General features: G+C 42.5%; 2 protein-coding genes across 2 annotated transcripts; one reads left to right on the top strand and one right to left on the bottom strand.

Moving 5' to 3' along the window:
* Positions 1-1,618: 1,618 nt before the first annotated feature.
* Positions 1,619-2,574, top strand: LOC125413722 (olfactory receptor 13G1-like). Its single transcript, XM_048455352.3, has one exon. It carries the CDS (start codon positions 1,660-1,662, stop codon positions 2,572-2,574), a length of 915 nt encoding a protein of 304 aa, XP_048311309.1. The 5' UTR covers positions 1,619-1,659.
* Positions 2,575-17,357: 14,783 nt separating this feature from the next.
* LOC125413723 (olfactory receptor 13A1-like) lies at positions 17,358-19,106 on the bottom strand. Its single transcript, XM_048455353.3, has one exon. It carries the CDS (start codon positions 18,954-18,956, stop codon positions 18,021-18,023), a length of 936 nt encoding a protein of 311 aa, XP_048311310.3. The 5' UTR covers positions 18,957-19,106; the 3' UTR covers positions 17,358-18,020.
* Between the last annotated feature and the right edge of the window lie 547 nt (positions 19,107-19,653).

Below are 19,653 nucleotides of genomic sequence, written 5' to 3'. Positions count from 1 at the left end.
AGACATCCTAATGCCCTCTCTTAACTTAGAGATGTCGCCATATGCTCTTTAAATGTTTTAAACTTAATTTGGTTCTAATGAAGTTGGAGAGAGAGAGAGAGAGAGAGAGAGAGAGAGAGAGAGAGAGAGAGAAGGTGTTAAGAAAAAAAATGTCTGGAGAGGACGCCTGCGAAGATTCGTGTTATAGACTTATCATTATGTAAGTTTTATATTGATTGTACTTGTAAATATACATGTGTTTGAATGTTAATGACAATGTTTTGGTAGTAGAAGTATATTGCTCTTCCTATGTGACCAAGGTTCAAGAGATCATTTAAGTTATTATTTTTGAGAAAGTTCTGCAAGCTTATGAAAAAATGGACTACTTGGTCAAATCATAGCGCAATCCCCCTCTCAGAACTTGCCTCTATCTCCCCCATCTCTGCCTCTCTCTATCTCTCCCTCCCTCCCTCCCTCCCTCCCTCCCTTCCTCCCACCCTCCCTCCCTCCCTTCCTCCCACCCTCCCTTCCTTCCTCTCTGTGTATTGTCTCTCCCTACCTTTGCCTCCCTGTTTTTCTGTCCCTGTGCTTATGTCTCCGTCTTCCTTTCTCTGTCTTTTTCTTCCTATTCCCACCTCTTTTTCTTTTTTTCCTTCTACTCCCTTCGCAGATACTGAGCTGAACTCTACAGTATCTCCAGAACCAGGAAGCACACTCCATGGGTGATGTGGTTCATGACCTTCTGGTCACCCCTACAGGGACACAACCTTGTAATATTCAGATAAAGTCATCCACCTTGCAGACAATACCTGAGACAGATAGGAGAGTTGAGGTCTATGCCCAAACCAAGAAATAGTTTCTTATGTCGCTGGCTGCATACAAGTGTGTGAAAATAATGATGAACCTTAAAAAGGAATATAATATAGTGGGTTATTTGCAAATGTAAACTTTGAGCTCCAGTATTCCTGCAATAGTTTATATGAGAAATCACCTCAACCCTGGAATATGGCGCTTATGCATCCAGACACACTCTGTATCAGACTTTTCTAAACTCAGTTGCAGTTTTAAGTTTGAGGCCAGTGTGTGGCTACACGGGTGTAAGGGTGAGACAGGGCTCAGTCCTGCCCAGTGCCCTACTTCAAAGCCTTTGATTTTCAGTTCCAGTGACACACCGATGGATGGATGTAATTTTCATAGATGAGTGCACTGGTCACCCTTGAAGACCTTGGCTGGGGCTGTTTTGTATATCCAGGTGAGGGACATTTGCTATCTTCCTCATTCCTTCCCATTCTCACCCACTCTCTGAGCCCTTGAATAGACGGAACTTGAAGCTATCCCTGTTAGCAGGACACACCCTGGAGTCTTCCTGGCCATTCTCCATGGTCCCTGAAGTCTGGGGAAAGAACCCTCCAAATGGAGAAATACCCTGGGTCCCCAAGGTTCATGAGTGGTCACAGAAGTCTCCTAGAAGTCCCACACCTAGAACCATACTTGCAGCACTGGGTGGTACATTGCTCTCTTCTTACCTGAGGCAGTCTGAGATCTAGGTGGATCTCAACACACCTGGGGTGGGTGGTTAGCACAGACTGGGACTAGAGCATGTGTTTCCTCTTCAGGCCCCGTCAGAGCTGCCACAGAAAACCCACTGCTCCTGGATCCTGAGGCCTCCCCAGCTTTATAATGAATGGGACACTGGTCACCGAGTTCCTCATCGTGGGATTCTCAGAGATGCCTCATCTTCAGGTACCACTTCTCATCAGCTTCCTTTGTCTCTACATGGCTGCAGTCTCAGGAAATCTGCTCATTATGGTGACAATCAGTGCCAGTCCATCCCTACACACCCCCATGTACTTCTTCCTGGTCAACCTGGCTGTGGTGGACATCCTGTGCACGTCTACCATTCTACCCAAGCTACTGGACAGCATGGTTGGGCAGAGGACCATCTCTTATGGGGGCTGCATGACCCAGCTCTTCTTCTTCACATGGTCACTGGGGGCAGAGCTTCTGCTCTTCTCAGCTATGGCCTATGACCGCTTTGTGGCCATCTGCTGCCCCCTGCACTATAGTGCCTGGATGGGCCCTAGGGTGTGTGCGTTCCTGGCTGGCCTTGTCTGGGCCATCAGCCTGACTAACACCAGTGTGCACACAAGCCTGATGTTGCGTCTACCCTTCTGCAGCTCCAACGTGATAGAGCACTTCTTCTGTGAGATTCCTCCACTGCTGAAGCTCTCCTGTGCCCCAACACAACTGAACGAAGCCATGGCCTTTGCTGCAGATGTGTTTCTTGCTGTAGGGAACTTCTCTGTGACCATGATTTCCTATGGCTGTATTGTGGCCAGCATCCTGAGGATTCGCTCTGCTGAGGGCAAGCGACGTGCCTTTTCCACCTGCTCTGCCCACCTCATCGTGGTGAGCATGTACTACTCCACTGTCATCTACACGTACATCCGCCCTTCCTCCAGCTACTCACTGAACAAGGACAAGGTGGTGTCCGTCATCTACACCTCTGTGGCACCCACCTTGAACCCCCTCATCTACACTCTGAGGAACAAGGACGTCAAAGTTGCCCTTAGGAGACTTCTGTCCTGCTGCTGAGTCTTTGCTGGCCCTGCTGCCTTCCTCTCTGCCTCACTGGGCGATCTCAGGTTTGTTAGCGGTCCATGTTACTTTTCCTGGAGACACAATTTGTTGACCCACAAGAGACAACTATTTGATTGCTTCCCTTCACTGAGAAGCCGTGAGACCTCTACTTGACACTCTGTAGGATCAGAGGGGCATATATAAGGCTATGATATTCAACAGTTAAGTGAATCCCCCAAAACATCAAAGTGGGTGTGGCTTATTCTTAGCCCTCTCTGCTGCTGTCATGTGAGCCAAGAGCTCTGAGTAGACAGTGCTGTGCGCGCCTCTTCTCCTTTAACCCACAAAGGGTTAAAAACAAAGGCTGAGTATAACCTTGGTTGTGGCTCGCATGCAGGTAGGGGACCTGAGAATAAAAACAGGCCTGGTCATTTGAGGACAATTGGTCTTTCCTGTTAGTAAAATATCTGAAAAATTTATTTCCTTCCACTTTTAAGTACACCTCTGAAAGATTTTACATGGAGACTCTTGCCATGTTGTGGGTATGTTGTGGGTATTCTGTGGGCATGCTGTGGCACTGTGTGATGAGATCAGGTCTGCCAAAACTGGCTCTCACCCTGCGGCTCTCACTTCAGCAGCACACAGTGCTAGCAGCAAGAGGTTTCTTGAACCCAGGGCCTCATCATTCCCACTGTGGATGATGTAGCAGGGCTGGTGTATGCTTGGGAGACTGTTTGGAGGCTGTAGGTAGAAAGGGAACTATGAGGGTGACCATGGCTGTTGTCCTTCAGCGGCTGTTGACTTCTTGGAATAAATCCAAATGCCTCTGATGCCAGACCCAAACCCTCACTTCTGGCTTGGAGTGTCTCAAGGCCATGGGCTAACTCTGATGGCCTTTTGACCTCTCTGTCTCCTCCTGGTTGACCCGTGTACCTTCCAGTGGCTGGTTTTTTACTGCTCCTTTCAATACTGATACAATTAATTAGCTAATTTTCATATTTTGAGGTTTGTTTTAAAGTTCATATGTATGTATAGTGTTTTTTTTTTTTAAAATCAAATCCTCTCCTTTCAGTCTTTTCTGTGCTCCCCTTTCTCTCAACTTCATGGCTTTAAAAAATTATTCATGCTGTTTTTACACAGTGCTAAATTCATTTAGCGTTATCATATTCATATGCATTTAGAGCTGACCACTTGGTACTGGACAACCGATTATGGGGCTAGTCCACGGGGAGGACTGATCCTCATTCTCAGCAGTGGTTAATTGCCTATGACTCTTCAGATGGCCACCACTCACATCAGCATATCAGCTGGTGTTGTCATTGTTCAGGTCTTGTTTAAATAACCACTTTCTTGAGGGTTTGTAAATACAGCTTCACTGTCCCGTGTAGATGACACAATATTGCAGTATATATCTCAATCCTCTGGCTCGTAAATTTACCACTCCCTCCTCCCTGATACTCCTTGAGACTTAGATGTGAAGGTTGTTTTGTATCTTCAACATACATTAGGTCTACAATACACATTAGGGCTGGGCAACTCACAGTCAGTTCCTCCCTGCATTTTGATCAGTTTTTCCTATACATTAAGAAGCTTTGATGAAGGGCAAGAGCTGCCCCTTTCTGTGGGTATACTGGTAGAGTTTGCATTGGTTTGGGAAAGTGGCAGTAGAAGGTTCTTCTCTATGTCTGTGACCTGTCCAACCACTGTAGTTGTATGGGTTTACAGCACTAGGCAAGAACTCTGTCCTACTGAGGGGACTCTAAGTCCAATTAGACAGCTGTTGGCTACTGCCAAGACATAAGTGCTGCTGTTGTACCTTTAGGGAAATCTTTCCATGCTGCTTGTTGTTATAGTTCATAGGTAACACAGTGGGAAAGATACTGGTTGTCTTTCTTCCTTGGAAGACTGTATATCACCTTCTGGTACTATGAAAGTTCATCCTCTGAAGTGTATGATGTCTTCAGCAATAAGGACTTACCTTTAAATCTAGGAGGCCACCCAGGGCAACAGCAGTAGCCTACAGTATTTTTGGGGGATGATTGAACTGCCATGGCTGTCAACTTAAAAATTGGAACTGTTGTTTGTTAGGCAGTCATTGGCTCTTGGAACAATATTATCACCCAAGTGGTATAACTCCATTTAAACTATATATCAAACATACAGCTTCAAATGTCCTAAATTCTATTTATTCCTCCTCCCTGCCTCTCCTATAATACCCTTCCTCTGCTCTTCCACCTAAAAGTATCCTCCCCCAAATTTTTTTATTCTATCCATGGTGCAGGACAATTGTCTATATTCTGTCAATTATGTTTTAAATAAATGCTGATTGGCCAGTAGCCAGGCAGGAAGTATAGGCAGGACAACCAGACAGGAAGTAGAGGCAGGTCAATGAGAACAGAAGAATTCTGGGAAGGAGGAAGCCCATTCCTCCCCAGTCCTGTTCAAACACCAAAGAAGGAAGATGTGACCTGCCCTGCTGAAAAAGGTACCAAGCCATGTGGCTAACATATACTAGAATAATGGGCTAGTATAAGTTATAAGAGTTAATAAGAAACCTGAGCTAATGGGACAATCACTTTATAACTTATGTAGACCTCTGTGTGATTTTCTTTGGGACTTAATGACTGTGGGAACTGGGCAGGACAGGAAACCCCAACAACAACTGGATCCATGCAGTGCTGTGTATATGGACATAGGCTTAGAGTCATCTACTAGAGCACAGGTAGCCTCTCCAGGATCACATTCCCAAAGAAAAAAGGCTCTCATCCACCAGGAGTCATCAATTTCCAATATCTCCTCAGCTCAGAATAACTCTTTATGAACTCTTTCCCTTTGCATGTTGAGATGTTGGCTGTTTGGATCTCTCCCAGGCCTTGAACATGTAGTCACAAGTGTTGAGAGTTCAATTGTGTGATAACCCTGATTCACTGGGTAAATACTGTTTCACAGCAAAAATATCTACTAACGCTGGCTCTTATAACCCTTTTGTCCCCTCTTCCAAAATGCAAAATGTTTCCTTAGTCTTGGTGTGTGTGTGTGTGTGTGTGTGTGTGTGTGTGTGTGTGTGTGAAGTTTATAGCTGAATACTACTCCACAGTCTCTTATTCTCTGCATGTTGACCAGTTGTTGGTCTGTCCTAATTGCCATCTACAGCCAAAAGAAGCTTCTATGATGAGAGCTGAAATATGCTCTAATCTGTGGGTATGAAACTAAGAACTTAGCGGGTGGCTTATTACTATGTCTACTTAAATAAAATAATAATATTAGAATCTCCCCTAAGACAGGGATTTGGTCTAATTAGCAGTATTAGGTATGAGTTCCATCCTGTAAAATGGTTCGTAAATCCAATCACACAGTGGTTGTTTACTCCTACAACGTTAGTATCCTTATTTCCCCAGTGGATATTCTTCTTGCCTGGACATTCAGCATTGTCGCTCACAGGGTTCTAAGCTAGGTAAGAGTTCTGTTTGCTTCTAGCACCATGAAAGCAAGCCAGTAGGGAAAATGTTTCTAGATCAGTTCCATCTTGATTTCTTCATGCCCAATGAATCTCGCATTTTGTATCTTTGGTAATAGTTCTGGGCAATAATCAAGAGCAATGACAATATCTTAGGGAGTTATGGGACTTCACTGATCAATAACTTCAAAAGAGGTTATTTCGTACCTGGAACTGGGCTATTTTTTCTTTGAAAATCTATGCTATCTGGGAGAAGCATTACCTCTCTGCTATAGAGTAGCTCCATTTGAACACATTTTATGTGTGTATGTGTCCCATATTTTGGTAAATTTCTGCTGTAGTATGTTTCTATATTTCTTTTTCAAATGTCTTCACTGTTAGAAATCCCTCTCCATACTCCCTCTTCTACCCGGTCCTCTAAGACCCCACCCTTCCTTTACTTTCCCTTCCTCCTTCTTATTACAAATTTTCTTATCCCTCTTTACTTGCGATCCTTCCCATGCCCCCTAACTGATTCATTGACTTCTTTGAGTATTCTAATTTAGGGAGATACATTTAGTCAGTCAAAGCTGACATTTACTTATGAGAGAAAGAAAAAATGTGGTATTTATATTTCTGGGTCTCTGTCACCTTACTAAAATTTACTATTCCAGTTCAACCACTTACCTGCAAATTTTATTATATTATTTTTCTTTTCAGTTTAACAATATCCCATTGTCTATATGTACCATAGCCTCACTATTTATTGACCCATTGATGGACATCTGGGCTATTTACATGTTTCAACCACTTGTATTTCTTCATTTGAGAATTCACAATTTAGTTACATAATCCATTTTCCCTTTAGGATTATAATAACAACATTTCTTTCTTCCCTTTCCTTCCCTCAAACCTTACCACAGACACCTCCACTCTCCTTCAAACTCATGACCTTTTTTCACTAATTGTTACAAATGTTAGTAACTAATTGTTACTAATTGTTAGGTAATATGTATATATCACAAAGCATGTATAGAAATATAACCTGTTCAATCTGTATAACATTACTTGTATGCATGCTTTTAGGGTTGAATGTTTGACACTGGATAACCAGTTCATGTGGTCTTTCTGGTTCTAGCACCTTGGGCAGCACAGAGAAGGTGAAGGCAATGTTCATGGTGAACAGATCACACAGAAATGGCATGCAGCTATGAAGTCCCATGCTGGAGTTGACCAAAACAATGTTCATAGCATTTCCAGTGAGTGAGACAACGTACAGTGTAGCTGTACATAAGAAGAAGCTGATTAGGAGAAGTGACTAATGTTGGAGGAGGTAGCTGCTTTTTGGTTCCCGGCTGTCCAGCTAGCTTAGCCCTGAAATAATGACACAGAAACTGTATTAATTAAATCACCACTTGGCACATTAGCTCTAGCTTCTTATTGGCTAATTAATTTAACCCATCTCCATTAATCTGTGTATCACCACATGACAGTGGCTCACCTGCAAAGTTTTGGCATGTCTGACTCTGGCAGTGGCTCCATGGCATCTCTCTGACTCCGCCCTTCTTTCTCCCAGCATACAGCCTACCTTTCCCCTCCTAGTTCCGTTCTTCCCTGCCATAGGCTCAAAGAAGTTCTTTATTCATTAACCAATAAAAGCAACACATAGACAGAAGGACCTCCCACACCATTTTCCCTTTGCTGTTTTCCCACACCATTTTCCCTTTGCTGTTTACACAAAAAGGAAGGCTTTAACTTTAACATAGTAAAATTACAAATAACAAAACAGGTATCAAGCAAGAATTACAGTTACAATATTTATATCTACTTTATCTTTTATCATAACTAGTGAAAACTATAACTATAAATTCTTCAACTCCATCAAAGACTCCAAAGGATATGATATTACCTAAGTAAACAAGAAGTACATTGTAAGCAACTTCCAAAACTTGAGAATTGACAGAGATATCTTGCTGCCAGGACAGTCATCCAAAGTTCCTTTTTTTTAACCATTGGGGCATCCATCTTCAGCCTACAGATTCATAGTATCCAGCAGACTTTTCAAGAAAGCAGGGAATTTTAAAGACAGTTTCACCTATATTAGCAGTTTGTCAGTCACTTTTTTTCTTCTGCATCCTGCAGAATGTATCCAGCAAGAGGCAGGGACCCTTGTGCTAACACTGGTCATGAATATTATCACAGCCCCCCAGCTGCATGAGGACCATGGACCTAGACATGGCCCTCGACAGTAGCTCAGGCTTGGAGGCCACCATGGCCCTGGTGGCTGCACAAGTTACCTGGATCAGTAGAACCCTGGTGGTTGCATGGCCCTTGGACAACAACATGACCTCAGGTGACTGGTCAAACCCTGGGAATCTGAAGAGCTCTTGGTTGTAACAGGAACAATGACATTACCCCAGACTCTAGCCACTGCTGGGTCAAGGACCTAGACATGGCCCTAGGAAATGGCCCAGGCCTGGACATTTTCATGGCCCCAGGTGGTACCAAAGGCTACCAAGATCAGTATGGTCCCCTGTAGTGTTATAGCCATTGTATTGAACACTGAGGTGGTCTCAGGTGGGTGACCAGAACCAGATCATCTCTACAGCCCTTGGTGGTAACAGGAGCCTTGGACATCAGTCAACACCCTGGCTGACATAGGGCCTTGGACCCAGACATGGCCCTCAGCAGCAGCCCTGGCCCAGATGATACTATGGCCCAGGCAATGTTGAAAATTTTAAAAGACTTTTCTGATTCTAATGAGATGATCATGTGGTTTTTGTCTATAAATATGTTTATATGGTATATTAAATTTATTGATTTATATATATTGAAATATCCTTGCTTCTCTGGGATGAAGACTACTTAATCATGGTGGATGATCTTTTTGATGTGTTCTTAGATTCTGTTTGCAAGTACTTTTTAAACATATTTCTATTGATTCTTTGGGGATTTCATATCATGTACCCCAATCCCACTCATTTCCCAGTCAGTTTGCCAAGTATTTTATTAAAAAAAAAGCCTTTTCATCTACATTCATAAGGAAAATTGGCTTGTAATTCCCTTTCTTTGTTGGCCCTTTATGTGGTTTATCATATCACATAATATAGTATCAGGGTGACTGTGGCCTCATAAAAAAGAATTATGCAATGTCCATTCTGTTTCAATTTTATTAAATAATTTGAAAAATATTGGCATTAGTTTTTCTGTGGAAGCCTGGTAGAATTCTGTGATCAATTTATCTGGTTCTGGGCTTTCTTGATTGTGAGACTTTTAATTGATGCTTCTATTTCTCTAGGGGTTATAGTTCTGCTTACATTGCTTATCTGATCTCGATTTAACTTTAGTAGGTCATATATATCCAGATTTATCCACTTATTTTAGATTTCCCAGTTCAGTGGAGTACAGATTTTTAAAGTGTGTCTCTATGATTCTCCACATTTCCATGGTGTCTATTGTGGTGCCCCCTTTTTGTCTAAATCTTTATTATTTTGGATTTCTTTTGTGTAATTTACTTAATTTGTCTGAAGGTTTATTAATGTTATTGATTTTCTCTAAGAGCCAATTCTGTTTTATTGATTAATTGTGTTTTTTGTTTCTTGTTTATTGATTTCAGCCCCGAGTTTTGTTATTTCTTGCCATTTACTTTTTTTTTTTAAGAAAGTAATTTTATTAAATTATAAAAGTTTCCATTTCCGCCCCTCTTCCCAACACCCTCCCACTCCCCCCACTCCCTCTCCTCCTCCCTCTTCGTCCCTTAGGGCAGTCAGGGTTTCCTGCCCTGTGGGAAGTTCCAGTTCCTTCCCCCTCCCTCCAGGTCCAGGAAGGTGAGTGTCCAAACAGACGGGATCCCCAAAATCCAGTATATGCAGAGGAAACAGGTCCCAGTATCATAGTCAATGGCTTTTCAGAAAGACTTCGGGCCAGCCACAGTCAGAGAATCCGGCCAAATTCCGAGAATCTGGTTAGATCACGTCCTCGTTCAGTCCCAGTCCAACTGGCCTTGGTAAACTCTCTAAATTAGATCCGTTCCCTTGTATCAGTGGGTGATAGCATCCCTCGCAGTACTGATTTCGTTTTTCATGTTCTTCCTCCTTCTGCTCCTCATTTGGACCTCGGGGGGCTCAGTCCGGTGCTCCAGATTTATTTTATTTTATTTTGCCTCTGTTTCAGTCTTCAAGTCTTGACCTGTTTGCTTCACTTGTTTGATTGTTTTTTTCCCTTGGTTTTCTTTGAGGGATTTATTAATTTCTTTCAATTTTTTTTGTTTGTCTTTCCCTCCATTTCTTTAAGGAAGTTTTTCATCTTCTCTTTAAAGGTGTCCATCATCTTCATAAAGTTACATTTAAAATAGTTTTCTTCTGCTTCTTCTGTGTTAGCATGATCAAGTCTTCCTGTTGTGTGACCACTGGGCTCTGGTGTTTCCATGATGCTTTTTAGGTTGTTGGATAAATTCCTGCATTGGCACCTACCCATCTCTTCCTTCAGTTGATGTCAGCAGTGTCTTTATGTCTTGGTCCAATCCTTGCAGTGGCTGTCTGAGTCTTTGGGAACTGTTCTGGGTCTGCCCTGTACTGTCAATATCCATGTCTCAGGGAGTCACTGAGGTCTCTCTTAGTCTGCTTTCTTGGTCTCTTCTGGTTCACTCTCTTGGTCAACTTTGTGAAGTCACAGCTTGTGTTTTAGAGTTCCTCTCTTGGTCTTCTCTCTTAGTTCTCTCTTTTGGTCCTCTCTGTGTGGTAGCAGGCTGTGTTTCAGAGTTCCATTGAGATTGTGGGAATATAGTTGAGTTTGTGGATGGGGTGGCACTTATAGCTTACAGGGTCCGAAGGATAGAATGTGGTATTGGGCAGCTTACCTTCAGGAAACTCACCTGCTGGCGGGCTAGAGAAGCTGAGGCCGGTGGGGGAGGGGCCTGGGGCTTTGCCCCACTATAGAGGGCCTAGAGAGTGGGGTGTCCTGCTGGGTAGCTGGTCACTCACCTCTTGGTCCTCTCTGTATCGTAACAGGTTGTGCTTCAGAGTTCCACTGAGGTTCCTAGAGGATAGGCAAGTTTGGGGGTGGGGTGGGGCTTGTAGCTTTCAGGGTCTTGTGGACGGAGGGGTATTGGGGTAGCTTACCTGCAGGAAACTTTTCTGATGGCTGGCTAGAGAAGTCGAAGTAGTTTGCGGAGGGGTTTGATGTTTTACTCCCCTATGAAAGGCCTAGAGAATGGGGTGTCCTGCTGGGTGGCTGGTCATTCACCTCTGGGTCATCTTTGTATTGTAACAAGTTGTGTTTCAGATTTCCACGAAGGTTGTAAGAGAATCCATTTACTTTCTTTTAATTTAATTGTTATTTCTTTTTGTTCTAGAACTCTCAGGTGTTCTATTAAGTTACTAACATTAGAACTCTTGATTTTTTTTTTTTTAATCTAGACACTTACGCTATGAACGCTCATCTCAGTACTGCTTCCATTATGCTCCACAGGTTCGGGCATGCCATGCTTTCCTTTCCATTCAGGTGGAAAGTTTTAAATTTCTGTCTTGATCTATTTTTCATTCAGTAGTTAGCTGTCCAGTTTTCACGAGTTTGTAAATTTTCTGTTGTTTCTGCTGCCGTTGATATCCCGCTTTAATCCATGGTAGATAGATAAGAAACAGGAGAATATTTCGGTTTTCTTACATCTGTTGAGATTTGCCTTGTGTCTGAGTATGTGGTCAGTTTTAGATAAAATTCCATGAGCTGCTGAGAAAAGAAGGTATAATTGGCTGTGTTCAGATGAAATGTTCTCTAAATATATGCTGGGTCAATTTGATTGATGGCATCCTTTATTCTCAGAATATCTCTGTTTATTTTTTGTTTGGATGACCAGTATTTTGGAGAGAATGGGGTGTTGGAGCCACCCATTATAGGTGTGTGAGGGTCAATACATGATTTTGGGTGTAGTAGTGTTATCTTTATGAACTTGGGTGCCCTTGCATTTTTGTGAATAAATGTTTATGATTTTAATAACCTGTTGGTGGGTTTTTCATTTGATGGGTTTTTAGTGTTCTTCCCTATCTCTTCTGACTAGCTTTGGTTTGCAGTTTGGCTTGCTTCTTGAGTCCCTTTGCTTGGAATAACTTTTTTCTTCCTTTTATCCTGACCTGATGTCTATCCTTGATGATAAAGTGTTTATTTGAAAGAGTAAATGGGTGGATCCTCTTTTCTAATCTAATATGTTAGTTTATGTCTTTTTTGGGGGGTGTGAAACTATTGATGCTGAGAGTTATCAATGAACACAGTTTGTTATTTCCTGGTTTTTGTTGGGATGGTGTAGGTTGCCCCCTGTGATTTGCTGGTCTGGAATCATTTGTTCTTTGCATTTTTGGGGGGTGTGGTTAATCTTGGCGGACTGAAGTTTTCCTACTAGTGCCTTCTGTAGAGCTGGATTGGTACATAGGTACTATTTAAATTTTTTTTTTTTTTGTCACGGAATGCCGTTTATGGTGACTAAAAGTTTTGCTGGGTGCAGTAGTATGTGATGGCATTTGTGGTCTTTCAAAGTTTGTAAAGTCCAGACCTTTCTGGCTTTTAGATTATTATGCGCAATTAATAATTTTTTCCTGCCCAGTCTATTTGGTATTCTATATTCTTCTTGTACCTTGATTAGTACCTTCTTCTTTAGGTTAAGAGTAGTTTTGTGTAAGATTTTGTTGAAAATATTTTTTTTTGCCTTTGACCTGAGTTGTTTCTTCCTCCTCCTTCTCCTACTCCTCCTCTTCCTTCTCCTCCTCTTTCTTCTCCTCCTTCTCCTTCTCCTCCTCCTCCTCCTTTCTTAATTCTTATTTTTCATAGATTTGCTCATTTCACAGTGTCACGGATTGCCTGTACATGGTATATCTGGATTTTATTTCTATACTCAATATTTTCTTTTACTGAGGTATCCATTTCTTTTATCTTGTCTTCAATGCCTGAGATTCTTTCTTCCATTTCTTATACTTCTGTTGGTGAGTTTACCTTTGTTTTTTTTGGGGGGGGTGTCTTGCTAAATTTTTCATTTTCAGTTTTACCTCAGTTTGAGTTATATATATATATATATATATACACACACACACACATATACATACATACATACATATACTGAACTATTTTCATCACTTCATTCCAGTGGTTGTTTGTATTTTCACAGGTTTCATTAAGGAATTTATTCCCTATCCTCTTTCTTTAATATTGCCGAGCATATTTATAATAGCTGTTTTGGCACCCACATCTTTTGCTTCAGCTATATTGCATTTCTCTGGGTCCAGTTAGGGTTGCTGGGTTCTGGTGGAGACATAAATTGTCTTTGGTGTTAATGACTGCATTACTGCATTGGTGTTTGGGACAGACACCTGTGTTTGAAATAATTGTGATTCTAGATGTTTATATCTTATCTTGTCTTTGTGTTTGTTGGGTGTTCTGTTCCTTGTTTCTGGTGTCCTGGGTCTAGGGAGTATATGGTGACTGTAGATTGCCTGGTAGGGAGTGCTTTTGAGTTGGTATCAGGTGTGGCCTTTGGGAGTCGGGGTATAGCATGTTTATAGGTATTGGGGGCTGAAAGGAAGGGTCAGGATGGACTAAAAGAGAGTGCTGAAGTTGAACTTGAGGGAGTGGGATAGTCAAAATGGAGGAAGGACAGAGATGAGAGCAAAGAAAGAGATATTTTGATTGAAGGAGCCATTATGGGACTAGCAAGAAATCTGGCACTAGAGAAAGTCCCAGGAAACCAAAAGGATGACCCCAGCTAAGACCCTAAGCAATAGTGGAGAGGGTGCCTGAACTGGCCTTGCCCTGTAGTCAGATGAATGACTATTTGAAATGTCACCACAGAACCTTCATCTAGCAACTGATGGAAACAGAGGCAGAGACCCACAACAGAGCACTGGACTGAGCTGCTAAACTCCAGTTGAAGAGTAGGAGGAGTGAGAATATAAGTAAAGAGGTCAAGACCATGATGGGGACACCCACTGAAACAGTTTACCTGAGCTAATTGGAGCTCACCAACTCCAACTGGACTGGGAAGGAGCCAGAATAGGTCCAAACTAGTTCCTCTGAATGTGGGTGATAATTGTATGGCTGGGGAAGGCTTCAGGGCCACTGGTAGTGGCACTAGGATTTATCCCTACTGCTTGTTCTGGCATTTTGGGAACCTATTCTCTTTGGATGGATACCTTGCTCAACATAGATACAGTAGGGAAGGCCTTGGACCTCCCCCAAAGCAACATGCTGTGCCTTACCCTCTCTGAGAAGTGGATGGGGGTTGGGGGAAAGGTGAAGGGCATGGGAGGAGGGGAGGGAGTGGGAACTGGGATTGGCATGTATAATGAAAAAAGATAGTTTGTTTTCTTTTAAAAAATAAAATAGAAGAAATTATAAAAAGGGAGAGTGCTGAAAGGGTCCATAGGGAGGAGTAAAGCTTGATATGCTGTGATATTTGGTGCAGTTGCCATGGAGTTGAGTCTGAGAGGGAAGGCAGGACTCTTGTGCAAGTGGTTTGCTATGGGACTGGGGATGAGACTGGGGAATTGGTCATAGAAGGCAGAAGGAATGGAAGATCAATTACCCAATTCTCAAGCCAGCGTGGCCAGTGGGCCTGCAGGTACAGAGTGCCTCTGGGTATTGGAGGCTGATACAAAGGAATGATGCCAATAACAAGGCCTGGGTTTCCCTCCTGGATCTTCAGAGCCTTCAGGAAATGCAGGCAGGTAGAGTGGACAGGCTCCCGCAAAGGGTTCCCAGGTAAAGGTGCTGATTTTATTTCTTTTCTTAGCAAGTTTTCCTATGGCTTCATCATCACCAGCATCCTACTCATTTGCTCTGATTTGCTCTTATTTTCTCTGCAGAGAGCAAGAAGCGTACCTTCTCCACCTGTTCTACCCACCAGTGCTGGTCACCTGTGTTACTCCACAGTGTTCTATACCTATATCTAGCCCACTGTGAGATCTGCTGGGCTCCTGTACAAGGCTATGAACATTTTGTATTCCATTCATCTCTCAACCCCCTAATTTTACCCGAGAAAAAAGGAATTCAAGACAACCCTTAAAAAAAATCTGATTTTATCCCTCAAAGACTCTAAGATTAGAGAGGAATTCTGAAAGCAGCAGGAAGAAGGTTCATATATACAACTTCTGATTATTGAGCATGTAGGCTAAGATGTCACCTCAGACAACATATTCAAGTCCATATATAGGAAATATTTTATTTTGTACTAAATTTGCTGATTATTTCAATTTGTAAAACAACTCTTATGTATTTCCACATATCTAATATATTCAAATGTACTTAGGTGTAAGTACACTGTTCTTAAACATTAAGCTACTTCTGTGACTCTCTGAACTGAACCTCACTGCTAATTAATAATGGAGTGTAAGTCTTTAGTGAGTTCTAATTAAATTCCTTGAACTTCTGTGCCAACAACCACTACAATGTTACAGTGATGAGAAATTTCTGCTCTCAGTCCACACCTCCTGTAGACTCTATAGCCCTGGTTTGGCTTACATCTTTCCCATAATTATTTCATAACATTCATGTATGGTTTGTATCTCGGGTTAAGGGAAGGACACCCATTATAGAAGTAGTAAAAAAGATTAGGACATTGAGCTGAACAGCCTCTGATGCCTGCCGAACCTTCCCTAATTTCAATACATACTCAGGTTAGACCAGAGCCAGTCACTGGCACAGTAACCCTTTCCTAGACACAGTGATACTTCATAGGTTTCCTTAGTCATAATTATGACTTAGGACCCAGTATCTGGTGTATTTTGTGTGAACTGACTTTTCTTGGAAGATCACTGTTATACTGTGTTCCATGTAGGTAATGTTGGCACATCTCACCGTGATAAGATTTCCCAAATTGATGTGGAATGCCCTTCTGTATGCTGTGAATATGTTTTATTATCATTGGTTAATAAAGAAGCTGATTTGGCCAAGAGCCAGACCAAAAATCTAAGCAAAGATACAGAGAAAAAAAATGAAGGCAGGATTTGGGAGATGCCAGCAGCCACTGGAGAAGTATGATGTCATGGTAATAGATAACAAGCCTCGTGGTAAAATATGGGCTAATAGAGTGGGTTAAGTTGTAAAAGCTAGTTAATAATAAGCCTGAGCTAATAGTTCAAATAATTTGTAATTAATATTAAGCCTCTGAGTGGTTATTTGGGAACTGTAGGGCAGGAGAGAAACTTCTAGCTATATCAAATAATGTATTTATGAGATGTATGCATGTATATATGCTTGTGGCCATTTGAATACTTCGTGTTTGGGTCATTAACAGTTGTTCTACAGCTTAAATAGCAGTCATGTGACTAATAACAGAAGGAGTAGTATAGAACGTGACTTGATGGTGAAGCAAACAGTGTGAAAGGAACCAAAAGGTGAAACGGGCTGAGGTCAATGACACATATGTTAATCTTTTTCTCACCATAACTGGGTCCAGAATTACTTAGGAGATCACTTATGGACACTTCTGTCCATGCAGGTGGGAGTGTTTCCAGAAAGGATTCAATGAAGCAGGGCATCCACTCTTTCATGTGGGCAACACCATCCCAGGGACTGGGGACTAGAAAGCTCAGGCTTTCTGGAAAGGAGAAAGTGAGTTGAGCACAGGTGTTTCTCTAATATGTGTCCCAGGCTGTCACAGTGTGAGGAAACTTCTCAACCACATTATCCCACTACCATGAGGCCCTGCCTCACAATAGGCCAAGGCAAAGAGCCAAATGCCCATGGACTGAAGCATCTAAAGCCATGAGATAGAATAAATGTTTTGGAAAAGAGTATTTTGGTCACAAGGATGAAAGCTAATTAATATAACATATTTGATTTACATTACAAGTCCTAGTATGGTAGAACGTATAAGAAGGGTCAAGGAAGCAAGATGAGGAAGAATGTACTTAGTCTGAAAATGACGCAGAACTGTATTGGCAGCTGTTGCTGTAGATGCTGCTCTTTCTTCACCGAGTCACCTTTCCACCATATCTTAGAAGTGGTCTCAGAAGCACTTCCTCTCCCTTCTCCTGTCCTCCTCCTCCTTTCGATTCTCGATGATTTTTAAGAGATTTAGCCAGGAGAAAGTGGTCAACTTTCTTTTTTTTATGTCTGGGCCTTTTGTTTTGCTTTTTTGTCTTTTTGGCATTTGTTTATTTTGATTTTGATTTTTTGTTTGTTTGAGAGGCAGACAGACTGGGTAGGAGAGAGTATGATATTGGATGGGTAGGGAGGTAGGGAGGCTCTTGGAAGGGTTACAAGAAGGGAATGACTGTGATCAACATATATTGAATGAAAATAAGAGTTTAGCCTTTGAATTTTTGTCTATGATCCATTTTTGTTGATTTTTATTTATGGTGTGCAAGAAGCACTCAACTTCACCCTTTGTGCATAGACATTCATCTAATTCTCCCAAAACTGTTGGAAACAATTCATCTTTCCTATCAGTTCAATTGTCTCATCAATATGACATAAAGGCAGTCTAACAAATGTGAGTCCATTTTTGAAACTTAAACTTCATCTCTGCTCCACCAATTGCTCCTTCACGCCAGTGCCAACAGCTTTGACTACCACAGTTCAGAAGGAGGCTATGAAATGGAAATCTGTATCAGTCAACATTGGTTTTCCCAAGACAAGATGGCCATTCTGTCCCTCAAGTTTCCTTATGAAGTTTAGATTCCTAGCCACAGTTCTGAACAAAGCCCTGTGATGTTTGCAGGGTGACACTGGAGGAAAGGGCTTTGTTTTGTGACTATCACTGTTGTCATCCACTTAAATCTTCCAGACCAGGAGTGTGGAATCTCCATTTACATAAACTTCAATTACTTTTGAAAATGTTTCTACTTGTCAGGGAATAAAGCTTGCATTGTCTCTAAGAATTTTGTTGTTTGGGGGGTTGCAGTAAGTAGAATTGTCTAGTTCTTGCATTAGAGAATAGTTTTCTAAAACAGCAACAAGTATCCCCCTGCTCCATGAGGCTGCTCTCAGGAAGGCATGTGTAAGAACAGGCCAGGCCAGGAGAACAGGATACCCTTTCCATTTAATGTGAGAAAGAGGGCAAGAGTCTCCCCAGGGCCAGCTTGACGTCCTTGTTCCTCAGGGTATAGATGAGGGGGTTCAGGGTTGGGCTAAGCACTGAGTACAGCACCGAGGTCACTTTGCTTCTTTCTGGGCTGTAGCTGGAGGCAGGACTGATGTAGGCACAGAACACAGACGAGTAGTACACACAGACCACGATGAGGTGGGAGGAGCAGGTAGAAAAGGCCTTCCTCTTGCCCTCAGCAGAACGCATGCGCAGGATGCTGGCGATGATGCAGCCATAGGAGAGCAAGGTGAGGAAGAAGTTGATGCCTCCGTAAAAGGCATCTGCCAAAACAGTCATGATGCTATTCACATATGTGGGGCTGCAGGAGAGGAGGAGGAGTGGGGGGATCTCACAGAAGAAGTGAGTGATGACGTTGGGGCCACAGAATGACAGCCGTGTCATCAGACCAGTGTTGATAGATGAATTCAGAGCGCAGATGGACCACACAGCCGTGGCCAGGACCCCACACAGGTGTGGGCTCATCCTAGTGCTGTAGTGCAGGGGATGGCAGATGGCCACGTAGCGGTCATAGGCCATGACTGTGAGCAGCAGCAGCTCAGAAGACAAGGACCACACAAGGAAGAAGAGCTGGGCCATGCACCCCTTGAAGGAGATGGTGTTTTCCTCAGACACTAGGCCAAGCAGAGCCTTGGGCAGCACAGAGGAGGTGCAGACAATATCCATGGTGGCCAGGTTGCAGAGGAAAAAGTACATGGGACTGTGGAGCCCAGTGCTGGAGGTGACCAAAGCAATGATGACAATGTTGCCTATGAGAGCCATTATGTAGAGGGACAGGAAGCAGCTTATCAGGAGAAGTCTTAGATTAGGGTTCTCCGAGAACCCTTCCAGCACAAACTCTGTCACCATTGTCTGGTTGGGCCTCAACATCATAATGGAGAATATTAACTCCACTTCTGTGTCTGTTGGATTCTGAGAAAACACCACAATTTACCACTTCAACATCTGATTTTCAAACTTGATCATCTCAAAATTCTCTGCTGTCAGAAAAAGGAGGAGTGAATGTATTTCTGTCATGGATAGTTTTTGTCTCTTGTCTTTTGTTCCACACCATTTGGAAACCACATATATTTCCCTTGCTTTTTTTTTGCTTTTTAATTTTCTACCTAGAAACTCTTGCCCTCCTAATTTGGAACAAGAGGGACATCTTTTCTTTCCTTGTCTTCTTGAACATGTGGATTGAGTAGAGCATCCTTCATTCAGGACCTTTCTATGCTTTACTTTTTCCTTCAGCACCAAGCACTGTGCTTTTCTGACGGTGCTTGGAGACACGGCTGTACCCCTGACTACGGCTATTCCCCTCACCTCCACAGCAGGCATTCTACACATGATGACATCCTTTGGGTGGATACACACTGAGATGGTTTTATACCTTACTTTATCACCTGATCTCCCGGCCTCTCACTCACTTTGTCTTCTCTGATATTTTGAGTGGCTGCTCTATTACACATGTCAACTTTGTGATTGTCATTCCCCATGACCAAGTAGCCACGTATTTTCTGAATTTCAGTTACTGTGATCTATGACTTCTTTTATTCTTGATACTATCCTGATTTGAACCCACCTCAAA

Source organism: Myodes glareolus, chromosome 7, assembly GCF_982192425.1.
Source record: "Myodes glareolus chromosome 7, mMyoGla1.1, whole genome shotgun sequence".
In the NCBI taxonomy this organism is placed as follows: domain Eukaryota; kingdom Metazoa; phylum Chordata; class Mammalia; order Rodentia; family Cricetidae; genus Myodes; species Myodes glareolus.
Note: the sequence above shows the minus strand (reverse complement) of the source record. Positions and strands in the feature narration are given on the sequence as shown.

Bases quoted from the DNA above. Each gene is read 5' to 3' on its own strand.
- LOC125413722 (XM_048455352.3), top strand. From the start codon at position 1,660: ATGAATGGGACACTGGTCACCGAGTTCCTCATCGTGGGATTCTCAGAG.
- LOC125413723 (XM_048455353.3), bottom strand. From the start codon at position 18,956: ATGATGTTGAGGCCCAACCAGACAATGGTGACAGAGTTTGTGCTGGAA.